Source organism: Pteropus vampyrus, unplaced genomic scaffold, assembly GCF_000151845.1.
Source record: "Pteropus vampyrus isolate Shadow unplaced genomic scaffold, Pvam_2.0 Scaffold242, whole genome shotgun sequence".
NCBI lineage: Eukaryota > Metazoa > Chordata > Mammalia > Chiroptera > Pteropodidae > Pteropus > Pteropus vampyrus.
Window position 1 is genome coordinate 3,099,444 of NW_011889023.1, and position 15,439 is coordinate 3,114,882.

The 15,439-nt window shown below is 34.7% G+C and overlaps 1 protein-coding gene across 1 annotated transcript; it reads left to right on the forward strand.

Annotated features, from left to right (window-relative positions):
- Positions 1-3,648: 3,648 nt before the first annotated feature.
- HSPA13 (heat shock protein family A (Hsp70) member 13) lies at positions 3,649-14,459 on the forward strand. Its single transcript, XM_011374266.2, has 5 exons — positions 3,649-3,797; positions 5,263-5,603; positions 7,903-8,116; positions 9,779-9,946; positions 10,970-14,459. The coding sequence occupies exons 1-5, from the start codon at positions 3,773-3,775 to the stop codon at positions 11,632-11,634; spliced, it is 1,413 nt and encodes a 470-aa protein (XP_011372568.1). The 5' UTR covers positions 3,649-3,772; the 3' UTR covers positions 11,635-14,459.
- Positions 14,460-15,439: the final 980 nt, after the last annotated feature.

A 15,439-nucleotide genomic window follows, 5' to 3' on the forward strand; every position in this document is an offset into this window, starting at 1 on the left:
AGAAGACAAAAATATATGGAACCATGACAGTCAAGCAGGAAAAACAATGTTTAAATACTTTGGTTCATTAAATGAGATTGTCCAATGAGGGCATAATTTTAACACAGAAGTAACCTTTTATGTTTAAATATTATAGTGTTCCACGGAGTCTAACAATGTAATTCAAACTAAGTTGTAATTCCAATGTCTTTACTCTTTTAATGAATGTGCAGAGAACAGGATCAATTTTCCATTCTTTGAACTTTTCTTATATAGATGAGGGAAGAGAAATACATGTGGATTAAACAAGGATAATTCGTTCCCTGAATTACACTGAAATGTTATAAGAATTTTATTATTTGTCAATGATTTCCTAATGGAGTACTTTTCTGAAATAATAATGAGAATTATTGGGATATATAGTTAGATAATTTTTCACTCTACCATTTTTAAAGATTAGCTTTAATCATTAAATTGAAGGTTATGTATAATTAAGAGAAGGAACACTAATTGAGATCATAATTTTCTTGACTTCTCTGCGCCTCTATTTTTCTCTAAATAAGGGGGTAGGTCCAGATGCCCTCTAGCATATTTTACAGCTATGAACTTCATTTAGTTATCCACTTAAAGTTCTCTATAACTAGTTGCAACTGTATATTAAAAAAAAAAAAAAAAACAATCTGGCAGTTTTTAATCTATCCCATTTATGTTTATAGATATAAAAAAAATTGGTCCTAAATCTGTAATCTGATGTATTTTTGGTTTTACTTCTTATTTTGTTAATATATTTTGCTACAAGGATTTTTAAAAATTTAACTCTAAATGATGTATATTGACTCCTCTATGGAAAACTGAAAAAAAATACATGTTTTCATTTTGTCCTACTTATTCTTCTTTATAATCTATTCTTTTTATTATAAGTTTTATCATTTTTTTTGGTCCTTCAGAAAGTTGCCTTCATAACCTTGTATGATCTATTTAAGCTCCTATTTCTTAAATTTTCCATTCTACATAATACCTGTTAACTCCCAGCTAATACAAATAAATTAGTATATCCACATTTCTTTCCATATTCCTGCATTTGTTCTTTTTGCTATCTGGTGTTTTCTGTTCTTTATAACATTATTATAACCCTGAAAAATAACAGAAATAGTCTCACCAGCATTCTTATCTAAGTATTTCATTCTTCTTCTGATTGTAGGCAAACAAGAAGGGAGAATTAACAATAGCTACTACCCAATATAAATGATAGAGATGATATTTAGAACTTCTGAGCTGATGAGATTTATATGAGGTTTTTGAATTTTAAGTTGACTGTGAATTTGAAGGATGTTGCATTTTGCACGTGAATGGATGTAAATCTTTCGAGACCAGGCAGAGAGTTGTGGTAGGCAGAATTACAGCCTCTCAAAGTTGTTCACATTCTAATTCCTGGAACCTGTAAATATATTACCTTACATGGCAAAATGGATTTTGCAGATAATTTGAAAGTTACAGAGTTTGAGATGGGGAGATTATCTTGGATTGTCCGGGTGGATCCAATTTAATCACATGGTGTCCTGAGAGAAAAAATAGGCCCACTGTTGCTGACTTTGAAGAGAAAGGAAGACAGTCTCTGAGCTAAGGAATGTTGGTGGCTTCCAGAAGCTGGAAATGACCCTCAGAAAATGGGAGCCTTTATCCTACAATTGCAAGGAAATGAATTCTGCCAGCAAATCAAATTATCAGGAAACAATTCTTCCCTAAAACCTCCAGAAAGGAATGCAGCCCTGATGCTTTGATTTAGTCCAGTAAAAGACCCATGCCAAATTTGAGAGCTACAGAATTGTAAAATAAAAATTAGTGTTGATTTAAGATACTAAATTGTGGTAATTTGTTAAGGCAGCAACAGAAAACTAATACAATTAAAATTCCATTTTAATTTTTCTCCTAGATTAAGAGCATTCCAGTCTGAGATCGTGTAATCTCTACCTAATTTCTTGAACAAATCAGGATCTCATTAGCAAGGAGAAAGGGGTCAGTGGCAGGGAGAATGGCAAAAATCATTGCTTGCTACAGATGACTAATCCTCCCAATTTGGTTTACGGCTCTAGTCCTCTCTCTCAGACTTCCACCTCATGCTTTACGATCCAGCAGTTCTAATCTATGAGTTTGTCTTCTGCTTCTATACTCTTGGTAATTCAGTTCCCTCTTCCTGGAACACCTTCAGCCAACAGTTTCATATAATATCTCATTAATCCATCCTGGCTCCCTTTTACTCCTCAAAGTACAGCTTAGACATATTCTCTTCCACTAAGCCTTGCCTTCAAGATAAAATTATACAGCCTTTATTCAATTATGTTTCTGCCCTCTGTCTACACTGCAATTATATACACTGCAAATATATACCATAATAAAATACATTTATGTGTTTACCTTCTGTCTTTTCTTCTGGTTACCAGTGGTCACCGTTGGGTAGAATGTTTGTTGATACAACGACTGCACCCAATAATATTTATGAATTGAGGGAACTATGCATTCTTTATAATTATACTGAATTGTCAATTTATACTGAATAGAACCCACAATAGACACATATATGCTTTTTATATTTTACATTATGAAAGATAGAAAAATACAAAAAAAAAAAAGGTAGAGAGAGCATTATAATGAATCCCCATTAACCAGAAATCGGCTTTAATAACCATAACATTTTAAATCGACTAGCAAAATAGTTTGTTTATTCTGCCAGCAGGCTGATCTGTTGTCAACAGAGACTGATTTATATCTAAGGTGAGGAAATACATTTCAAGTCTCCAGGATCATAGTTCTCGTGAACTTTAATAGCATGCTCAGAAAGAGCCACTAAGTACTACCAGTGACCAAGCAGCAATAAAAATCAGGTCTATTATAGCGTAGAACCTGAAAATACACTTCATATGTGTCCTAAATGGCCATTACATGTTACAAGACTTGTCCATGAAAGCGATTCCTGCCACCTTATGACCTAAGAAAAAATTAAGGTGTTTTGTTTTCAATTGTTTTTAATGGCCCACTTCTGTGTTAGCAATAGAGGATACGTGCCCCTGCTCTCTAGGATAAATCGCATTGGCTGAAAATTGTTTGAATTCATTTAATCCAAATCAAAAGCAGAGGACTGAGGGTCTTATTGGCGTTTCAGGGATGTCCTACTGTACCCGCACCGCGGGGAGTGGGGGCTAGATTCTCTAAGAGAGGCTGGGGAGTGGGGACGGCGTTTGGTGAAACCCCACCTAGAATTTAGATCCCAGGTAATGGCGCACGCTTTAAAAGGAAGACAGAATTAAAGAACAAAGGCTGGAATCAGGGCCTGGTGAGGGACAAGCCCACCCCAAAAGTATTAACCTAACGGTCCTCTCCCCGCCCCCTACCCCAGGGCGAACGGGGGCAGACCGAAACTACACTTTCCAAAATGCAAAGCGGTGAGGTGGTGCTAAAAAGCTAGACTGTTTCTACCTCACGCGGGCTCGAGGCGCTTCTGGTTCGGTTATAAACTCCATTCGCTCTTCTTGGCTCTCTTCCACCTCAGCCTAATTGGCTCGGCAGTCAGTCCGTGGGAGGGCGTCTCAGTCGTCACTGGCAGCGGTTGAATTGAGGTTCTGAGCCTCGCGACCTCACGGTAAATAAAGTCCTTCGCTGGTCGGAGCTGTAGTTTCTCCGACTGCGTTGGAGCAAGCGGACTACATTTCCCAGTGGGCCGCGGGACCGCCGGGGGGGTTGGGGGCGGAGCCTTACGTCTGGTACAGTCATCCCAAGCTTCTTCGGCGGGACTGTGATGGCCGGAGAGATGACGATCTTAGGTCAGTGAACGTGCGGGGTCCCTGTCGGCGTTGTGGGCGCAGGAACATTTTGGGGAGGCTGGGATAGACAGGGGTGGTTGTCACACCTTTTGGATCCAGCTGGCGCCGCAGTGAGGGCCCTGGGAAGGTGATTTAGAGGCAGTTTGGAGCTGTTCGGGGAGCCGGTTTGGGAGTTGCCCTCTAGGATGGCCCAGGCTGAGGTAGGCCCACGTAGGGCCCTTGGCAACCTTCTGCGTACATCCCGGGGACACTGGACCTCGGGAAAAGTTCTTTCCCAAACAACATGTATTTCGAATCGTTGGTTGAATCGGGGCCTTTAAGAGGCTGCAGGAATGTGCATCTCCAGCACTCCTTTGTGGAAGAAGTGGGAGGAGCCCCAGCTGCGTCCTGAGCTGTAGGTTCAAGGGATGCGGGATTTTGAGAGATGCAGGCCTCCAATGTATAGTCCTATGCTCTTTCCGCCAGTCCAGGTTAGGAATTCCCTTCCCCGGACAAGGCGATGAAATGCTTTTGAAATTTTACAGGAGGAAATGGGGTTGGCACTTGATTTCATTTCTTTGAGTTATGTGTATGTGGATGAGCAAACAATTAGTAAAACAGACTCTTTTAGGGTCATACCTAACGGGTTGACACTGGTGTATAACATAGCCTCCTGAAACCAAACAACAAATTAATCGTAATATTCGAAGTGACATTTTTCTTCGTCACTTCTGTTTACATCTTCATGGCATTTGTTCATATTTATTTTTCTCACCAATTAATATTTATTGAACATCTGCTATTTGTTAGGAACCATTCTTGGTGCAGGGAATACGACAGCGAACAAAACTTGCCTAAAAGGAGCTTCCATTTCTGTTGTCAAGTTTGCACACTTTTATGCTTCTTTCCTAAATATTCTGCAAGAAGTATGTCCTTAATTGATATTTAAATACAGAAAAAGTCAACTATGTTCTGTTATGAAGTGACAGTTTAATATGTAAGCAACTTTCAAAATCATTTTATCCAATTTATCCATTTCATCCTGTTGAAAGAAGAAAGGAGTTAAGGGGATAAAGAATTTTAGCCTTACAGTAAGAGTTTTTGCTATGGGAATTTTAATAATGGAGTTTTAAAAATAATAACTAAAGCTAATTGTAAAATCTAAGTATTAATTGATCAAAATTGGATTATATCTAGCTTTCACTGCAAATGAATGGCTTTTCCTGTCAACATCACAATTATTGAAATGTTTTTACTTTTTATTTCTTTATTCACCCATAGCGAAGTACACAAATATATGACTTCAGGGATTTTTGTTTTTGTTATGTCATTTTAATTGCATTGTGGTCAGTTTACATTGTGAAAAACTCCATGTTTAAGTGTGTATTTTTAGTCTTGTTTTAAAGTAGTATTAGACATTGCTATAGTAATTTAGCGAATTGTATGAGTTTGTTAAGACATGTCTTTTAATTTGCCTGTATTTCAGGATCAGCTGTTTTGACTCTCCTGTTGGCTGGCTATTTGGCACAACAGTATTTACCATTGCCTACTCCTAAAGTGATTGGCATTGACCTTGGCACCACCTACTGTTCCGTTGGGGTGTTTTTTCCTGGAACAGGAAAAGTAAAGGTCATTCCAGACGAAAATGGGCATATCAGCATACCAAGCATGGTGTCCTTTACTGACCATGATGTTTATGTGGGCTATGAAAGCTTGGAGCTGGCAGATTCAAATCCTCAGAACACGATATATGATGCCAAAAGATTCATAGGCAAGATTTTTACCCCAGAAGAGCTAGAAGCTGAAATTGGCAGATATCCATTTAAGGTAAGTAATTAAGCTAAAATCTGTTTTAATTTTAGTTCAGCATACTATTTCAATTAATGCTTTGACTTCAAATTAGAAAACTTTTAATTTCAACTGAATCTGCATAGAAGTTATCTCATTTAATGGGCAATCCCAAGGCAGGTCCAGAGTGAGTTAATTCAATGGCTCTACAGTGCTATCAAGGACTTAAGACCTTTTCATATTCTTGCTTTTCCATCCTCAGAATGTCTGCCTAGCTCTTTCACTGTAGCAAGAAGGTTATTGAAGTCCCACATATTCTAGATAGATGGGCGGGTGGGTGGATGGATGGATGGATGGATGGATGGATGGATGGATGGATGGATAAATTCTCTGTATCTCAGTTTATACATAAATGTAGATCAAACTAAGCATGCTTTATGACTCATTTGAAACTCACCAATATGTCATGAACAATTATTCATTAGGTTCACATTATATTTCGTGGTTGCTTGGACTATTCAACTATTTAATTACCCAGTTCCTATATACCATCCCCCTCCCCGGTTTTCCACTAATGTTAGAGTGTTAGTAAATATCCTTCTACATATATCTTTTTACACTTCATTGATAATTTCCTAAATTTGAATTCTAGAAGTAGAATTGAGAGGTCAAGTATGCATGTTTTTAAGGCTTTTGATTTATATTGCCAAATTATGCAACACAAGGTGTATATGCTCTTTACTAGTTTTTACAGTATCAATACATTCAGTAGTTGTTATTTTAATCTCTGCCCATAAGTAAGTAAAAAAATGATATATTAATTTGCATTCCTATGATTTCTAGTGAGGACACACAAATTGGTTTATTACCTTTTTCACTTTCTTCAGTGATCTATTTCTTATCCTTTGTCCTATTTTCATGGGGTTGTTTATCTTTTCTTTGATGACGTATAACACATTTGTGATATATTTTCAGTAGTTTTTCTTCTTTTTTCTGATACGTAATTTTGTTTTTGAGCTGTCAAGACCATCAATTTTTGTGTAGTAAAATCATCTCTTAATATTTTTTAATGGTTTTGGACTCTTACCATGCTTACAGTGACCTTACCCAACCTATCCACTTCTTTTTTTCTGACACTTTCATATGAGTATTTATGTTTGGAGTTTTCTGGATTTTTTTCTTTTAAACATTTAAATGTTTATTTCATGTAGGTTTTTTCTTGTAAATTATGAAGTGGGATTCTAAATAAGTTTTAAAATAGATAGTTATATCAGTGCTGCTTATTGAATAATCCATCTATAAAAATTCTCAAGCTTTTTATCCATTTCAAAGGAGAAAAAAATTCTTCATACATTTCTTAAGGTTTTTTTTTTTTTTAAGCTTCTTAGGATCCTTTAAAATCTTTCTTATGTAATGATAAAGTCATAGAAAGCTAAACATTTTTCTCTAAATTACAGCTTTGGATACATTACTTATTGATCCAAGAGTTAATTTAAGTTTGTTTGTTTTTTTTCCTTAAGTTTCTAAGTAATCTGATATTTTTATTGTTTCTGTTTTGTGTGGATTCTGATGGTACTGGTGTCTGGACCTTTTTAAGTGTCTGTAGCTTGTTTTGATTTTCCCATACAAGTGAAATACTTTTTGAGAGGTCAGGTTTTCTTGATTAAAACCTAATTATGCAGTCTAGAATGACTAGGGTAAAGTTTCTTAGAACAGGCTAATTCTCTTTACAATTGTTAATACAGTCTTTTCTGTTGGTGAAACTAGGATAGTATGTTTTAGAATTTGGTTTCTTAAATGGACAACTACATTAGCGGGAATAATGAGCTAATAAATAATACATATTTTCGTGGAAACAAGAATGTAAATGGTATTTGATTTCTTGGATCAGAACATGATGAAGTACTAAAATTATTCTTGCTAATATGTACCAGAACATTTTTTCAGTTTTCTATCACTTTTGAAGAAAAAGATCTTTAGTCATATATATGATTTAACAACTGTTATTTCTTATGTTTTATCAGTCATTTTTTCTTTTATTTAACAAATATATTTTGAGAATTTTTTACATTCCAGTTATATGGTGGTAATGAATGTTACTCTGCTGTTATTGAAAATTATGGTGTGGATTCATTTTATAGATTTTATAGTATAACTTTTAGTAACTTCTAATCTTAATAAAGGTACTTGATAGATTACAAATGAATTTTATGACTGTAAAGATAAAGGTAAGTTTTGATTAAATAAGTCCAATGTATGTGTGTTTGTGTGTGTTCGTGTGTGTGTGTGTGGATACACACACACATTTTTACACTTTTTTTGCAAATCCTGTCCACAGGTTTTAAACAAAAATGGAATGGTTGAGTTTTCTGTGACAAGTAATGAGACCATCACCGTTTCCCCAGAATATGTGGGCTCTAGACTATTACTGAAATTAAAGGAAATGGCAGAGGAATATCTTGGAATGCCAGTTGTCAATGCTGTTATTTCCGTACCAGCAGAATTTGATCTAAAACAGAGAAATTCTACAATTGAAGCTGCTAACCTTGCAGGTAATATCATCCTTGCTTGAGTTACATTTTTCTCAAAATTTTCTTAGGTAGAAAATCTTCTATAGTAAGGTATATCGCTTTGCAAATCACCTAACTAGGCGTATAAACAAACTACATGTTAAGTAAATTAGATGAATATATAAGTTTGCAAACAATAATTAAGAAAGCCCTATATAGCACAGTGTGAAATGTGTATGTTAAGACAGTAACCAGTCAGGCACATGACATGTTTAGAGAGAACATGTTAGCAATGAGGAGTTTTTACTTCTAAACTTTTTTAATGTTAAGATGAATATAATGTTTTTAAAAAATCTGAGGTAGGAAATAATTCATTCAACACCATTCAACAAATACTGAGTGCTTTGGTAAACAAAACAGATAAATCTCTGTTCTCAAGGAACTTAATTTCTAGTGGAGGGGAACAAAATCAACGCTAAAAATAAGTATATTGTGGTGTTTCTCACCTTTAGTAGTATTGACATTTGGGGCCAGATAATTCTTTGTTGTAGGAGACTGTCTGTATACTATGGGATATTTTGTAGCATCCCCAGCCTCTACTCATCAGATGCTAGCAGAACCCACCCCACTGAAGTGGGACAATCTTATGTCCCTAGACATTGCCAAATTTCCCTGGTGGGGCAAAATAGCCTGTGGTTGAGAATCTCAATATAGTGTATATCAGAAAGTAACATGCTGTGGGGAAAAAATGGATAAGGGGACAGGATTGCTGGGTGGTCAGAGAATAAGGGGTCTTTTAAGTCTTAAAGAGAGTGGCTAAGTAGGCTTCATTGAGGAAGTGACATTTAAATAGATTTAAAAGAAGCAACGTAAATAGCCAAGAAGAAATATAGGGGAATTATGTCGCTGGAAGGAGTACGGCCAGTGCAGCAGCCACAAAATGGAAATTTGCTCATATAGAAGAAGATAGGAGGTTGGCCAGTGTGGCCAGAGCAGAATGAGTAATGAAGTTAGAGAACCGAAGGGAACAGTATGATCTTTGAGTAAATTATTCTGAGTTTGAGTACGTTTTATGGCTCTTGATAACAGAAAGCCAAATTACTTTCCAGAATACTTGTGTGGCAGTTTAAAGCAAGAATTTTGCTCAAGGAAATCTGATCTTCTGATTAAAATCAGATTTGCTATATATTTCAGATTTGCATTTGAGGGTCTTGTATTTTAAATACTTTTTAAGAGTATCATTGTAGTTATTTGAATATCTCATCTAGATTTTTCTTTTTATCATTTTTGTTTTTTCATCTTCCTATCAAAAAGTCATTTTTAAAAGAGCACAGAAGCTTATCTCATTTTCACGACAATTCGTTATGTAATGGTTAAAATTTTATTACTCATATATTCCCAAGTAAATATGAAACTTAGAGGATCAGAGATTTTTTTTAAAATTAAGTATTGAGAATAAAATGTATTTCACTGAATGTATCTGGGCCTTTATTTCTTTACATCATGATCCTTTAGAATAATTTTAATGATACCTATTTAGAAAAACCGATGTTTATCCTTCCTGTTTCATTTTTGGGTTGTGGCTCTTATTATTACTCAGTGGAGTTCATGTCATAGAAGACACTAACTAACATGATGTGAAGTTGAGTGGGAAAGAATTTGTGTCCTCTCATGAATTGTTTTTCCCTCAAACCAATCATACAGGACTGAAGATCTTACGGGTAATAAATGAACCCACAGCAGCAGCTATGGCCTATGGTCTCCACAAGGTTGATGTCTTTCATGTCTTGGTGATAGATTTGGGCGGAGGAACTTTAGATGTGTCATTGCTGAATAAACAGGGAGGAATGTTTCTAACCCGAGCAATGTCTGGTAAGAAAAATATATGGATAGTTAAAGAAGGTTCTAGCACATTAACATACATAATATGTAAAGTATTCATTTTTAAATTTTTTTCAGTATTCTTTGACTTGATGTTGGTAATCTTCTGTATATGTAATTTTATGCCACTGTATGTGTATTTACAGCAAAAAGTTAAGTCTCAAAAAAAATGACAGGGTATCCTATAAGTCAAAAAAATACACTGCCAGTGGTAGCTCACTAAGCCAATACTTTTTAGGCCGTGAAGGGAACAGAAGGAAAGAAATTCTTTTAAAATAGAGGTTGATCATTTTATTTCATTTGATAATCAGTTTCACAGAATAGATAGCTTTAGAAAATCTATAATACTATTCTCTAGGAAGTGATAGGATTTACGTTTCAAATCTTTTAAAAAGATTTTTTAATTCAGTTGAAATTAATAAGCCTGTTTGAAAAGTGGAGCTGTAAGTTACAGTTGGTTTAACTTCTGCATTTGTCTTCATCCTAACTGCACTCTTTAGAACAAATTTCAGTGCTGGGGATTTAAATTACATTGTTCTTTTCCTTTTAAGTCCTTTTTTCCCCCTATTTTTAGCTCTTTATCATTCAAGCAAAAGATTTTTTTTTAAAAGGTAAAATGCCTAACTGGTACTTTTTAACTATAAGAAGGGCTTCTGTTAAATAATGGCATTTAGTGTTTGTAAATTGCTACTTAAAAGCCAATCTGTATTCTCATTCTCTGTTTTCTGAAAAACATATTTGCTATCATTAAGAGATACTTTCTTTTACAACATTTAAAAAATTTAACTTGATGTGCACTGTTTTTTGATAGTACACGTTGAAGTTAAAATCATTTTTACCTAGTTATTTTTGATCAGTCTTTGTATGAGTAAAATTATAATAATACATTAAATTAGGGATTTGTTATTCCCAGAATATCATTTGTATACATACATACATACATACAACACAGATACATGTATATACACATATATATGGATAACTATAATATAAACTCTTTTATTTTTAACTTAGGAAACAATAAACTCGGGGGACAGGACTTCAATCAGAGATTGCTTCAGTACGTATATAAACAGATCTATCAAACATATGGCTTCGTACCCTCTAAGAAAGAGGAAATCCATAGGTTAAGACAAGCTGTGGAAATGGTCAAATTAAATCTGACTCTTCATCAGTCTGCTCATATGTCAGTATTACTAACGGTGGAAGAAGAGGACAAGAAGGAACCTCAGAGTAGTGACACCGAACTGCCAAAGGACAGTCTGTCCCCAGCAGATGGCTACCATGTGAACAGCAAGTTTGGAACTGGCCTTTCTGAAAAGAAAAGAGAAAGTCAGGTTTTATTTGAAACCGAAATATCACGAAAACTCTTTGACACCCTTAATGAAGATCTCTTCCAGAAAATACTGGTACCCATTCAGCAAGTATTAAAAGATGGCCACCTAGAAAAGACTGAGATTGACGAGGTGGTTCTGGTTGGGGGCTCTACTCGTATTCCTCGCATCCGCCAGGTCATTCAGGAGTTCTTTGGAAAGGATCCCAACACGTCTGTAGACCCTGACCTGGCGGTAGTGACAGGAGTGGCTATCCAAGCAGGGATTGACGGAGGCTCTTGGCCTCTTCAAGTCAGTGCTTTAGAAATTCCCAATAAGCATTTACAAAAGACCAACTTCAACTGAATTATGGAGGAATGATTATCATTCGTGATCTTGTCTGATGATATATACCTATTTATCAGACTGCCTCCCCTGAAAAAAAAGTCTCTAAAATATTTTATGAATTTACCTAAAAGGCAACATTTAGATCCACAAAAATTTTGCATAACACTTTACGTTAGGCTTGAAAGTGACCAGATTGATCCTATTTGATTTGAAGAGCTCCCATTCCAACAGATACTTCTAAAATGATGGAATTGAGATAAAATTCTTATAGGAGCATGGGTGGCTATATTTTCTGGATTCTAGAAGTAAATGACCATATGCACTTAAAATCATATTCTGTAAACATTACCTAGTGTCAATTACAGGATTCCCAGTTCTTACTAAATTATATTAGCAGGAACTGATAATTAGTTTACTTGGTTATCACATGTAACTATTAATTTGAACTATACTTGAAGGACAGTGTGATGTCAGGTATTTACATTGGCTGGGAGAAAGCGGTATTCGCAACATAAGCTGCCTATGTAATATTCAGTAACTGCCATATTATGTAACAATTACTTTCACAAACTCAATATTCCATTATGTGTCCTGTTCACGTAATCTGCGTTCTCTAGATTTTTAAGATACATTTATTGGATCAATTTTTCTTTCAAAATAGCTATAGACTTATTCATATGTTTCAATACTAGATAGTAGAAATACCCAGTTTATATTCTAGTTCCTTCATCTGCTGTTCATCATTCCCTGCTTGGATTTCCATGAGATTCTCCCTGGTTAAAAAACAGGGAATTTTTAATTGCATTTTTTGAATGTGTTTAATGTCATAATAAGGTTTTCATTACTGTCATTTCTGTTATCCAAGACCTTTTAGACATTGGTAAACAGTAGTAATTAACTACAGTATTTATTTTATGTTTTTGGTTTTTTTGTTTATTTTCAATAAGCCCTGGAGAATGTAGCTTGTAGTTGATTTAGTTTTACTTAGATTTTTTTTCTTCATATTTATTTTTGAATGAGGAAAATGTGCTCATTTGTAAAAACCTTTCTATAATCTCCTATCACTTTAAAATAGTCACATTTGGACTATTTTTAGCCTTAAGGTTAGTGTGTGAAGAGAGCAAAAAAATTGTGGATATTGGAAGTAATGTGGAAATCTAGTATGGAAGGCAATGTGGAAACATTTCCACCAGTCAGCATTTGTAGCAGTTTTGTTTTTGTCTGTTTTCTTTTAGAAAAACTAAAAGGACCAAGAAAGAAAATATAGCAGTTCTATTTCTGTGATGCCCATATTAGATGAAGATGTTTTTTAATAGTGGCATGCTTTATGTCAATATTCAGAAATTATACTCTGGTCAATAGTTTGGTTAAATTGAGTCTGCTTTAAACATTGTTGCATTTGAAAGGATCTCAAATTTTCAATCACTGGGAAAGAGAACTAAGCATACTCATTTCAGCAACATCAAAACAGTTCGGCTCAGTGAAAGGCTGGATGTTAATGTGTTTTGCAGATCTAAAAATTTCTTAGCAATGAAACTGCTGTTGAAACAATTTCAAATACTTTTGTGTACAGAAAATATCTGTAGTAGGTAGAAAATGCAAAATGTTTGTTGACATATTTTATTTTGAAACTAACTGAGAAATGCCAAAGATGAATCCTTCACTGCATTATGAAGATATTCAAGTGTTCTGGACTTTATATAAATCTTTAATAGATTTTAGAATTGAAAAAAATCTTTTTATGAAAGTCTTTAAGAGAAAAGTATTCAATTTATCAAAATCTCCACATTAATATCAGCTTTAAACTAAAGCATTTTAAGATTTTTTTTAAAAAAAATTGTATTTCTCCAGTATATGACATAGATTATGACAATCTATTAACAGTTTTTAGAGGAAACAGTTTACAAAATAGAGCAGCTAATCTCATATTCTAAAATTGGAATTTAATAATTTGTGTCTGAGAGATAATGGCAGTGTTGGAATTTGGGGGCTATAGTTTAGCATATTCTCTAGTATAGCTACATCTTTAAAAATGAAGTAGTGCCTGTCTTCAATCATTTTAGAAGGCTATATGTAAATAGACTTGACATCAATATAGTTTATTTAAGTGCTGAAAATGCATCCTGAAAGGGATCATTTATGCATAACAATCTGAAGACAGTTTTCATAAAACAAACATTATATTTTGGTTATACATCTAGCTAGTGTATTTTGAAGTACATAACTTTAAAATACTAACTGTCTTGTATGATTAGAATATGTGAATGAGTAAGTTATTTTGTATCAGGAATGTTTTGGTACTGTTTTCACTCAAACCACTGACATATCTACAGATACCACTGTGTATAGCATACTGAAGATTATAGTTATTGTGCATAACAGATTGTGCCTCTTAAATTTGTGTGTATACAAGTCATTCACATTTTAATGTAAATAAATATGACTTTGCAGTTTGTTTTAAACTCCGTACTTTAGTTTCCATTCAGGGCTGGGTGGATTTTTGAGGTATATAGTAAAAAAAGGAAGCGGAGATAGAGCTGATCTGATGCCCATGACACATGACCCTCGATAGCTATTGCCTAGTTCCCTGCATCCTGATTGTCTCTAAAATTGCTTGTTTTTCTACTTATTTCCCTAATTTAGAAGAGACAGTTCCTGTATCATACAAGCATTATCTCTAGAATTCCCTATAGCAGTTCATGGCTTCTGACTAATGGAGCCATCTAAACTAATCTAGATAGTTAATAAATAAACCTGCATAACAGACAAATATCCTTTGGTTGATGGTTAGTTTCCAACAAAGTTTGTATCATTTTTTGGACAATAAACTTTCTTTGGAGAAATTCATTTGATGTCTTTTGAAATGAGCCCTTAAAGACAGTAGACTTGACTCTCCAATGCTAATTCCTGTGATTCCTTCATAATTATTTCAGCTACTATTGCTGAGAGACTCAAATTTATAAGGAAATACAGTGATACATGTTTATTTTATTTCATAAGCAAATATACAGTGCCCCATTAAGGTAGGCAGCCTGTAATGTGGCTTCCAGTGATTCCAGCCTCCTGGTAGTCACTCCTTTGTGTTGTCTTCCTCTTCCCTTGAATTTGGGCAAGATTTGATGACTTGCTGCTAATGAACAGAATAGAGCAGAAATGCTTAGTATGTCACTTCTAAAATTGGGTTATAATAATGACTGGTTTCTGTCTTGGGAGCACATGGTTTTTGCTGTAAAGACCAGGCTATTTTGGTGAATTCAGATAGAGAAAAAAGGCCTTGGAAGATGAGAAGCATATATAAGTGAACAGGAACTCTAGGTGACAGCACCTTCCAGTTATGTGAGAGCCTTCTTAAAAGAACCCTCTCCCTAATCAAGGCTTCATATGATACAGCCACAGTTTCAATCTGAATATAACTTCATGAGAGATCTTAAACCAGAATCACCCAGCTAAGTGGCTTCCAGATTCCTAATTCATGGAAACAGATAATACATTTTTGTTGTAAGCTTTCAAATTTTTTTTACCAATTTGTTATTCACAAGAGTGGTTACTGTGTACCAAGACTGTTCTAAATATATTAGTAATACCAATTAAGTTTTGTTCTAACTAATTTATGAATAGGTACTATTATCCCCATTTTCATGTAGAGAAATTAAAGCACAGATGTGTTAGGTGATTTTCCCAGGATCATACAGCTAATAAAGTTATTCAAATCCAGTCCATGCTTAAACCAATACTGTGCTGCTTTGCCCAATAAAATCCCATAGTACCCTTTCTGTTCAGTACTAAACTTCTGGATAGTATCGATGAAAGACCTCTTGTTTAC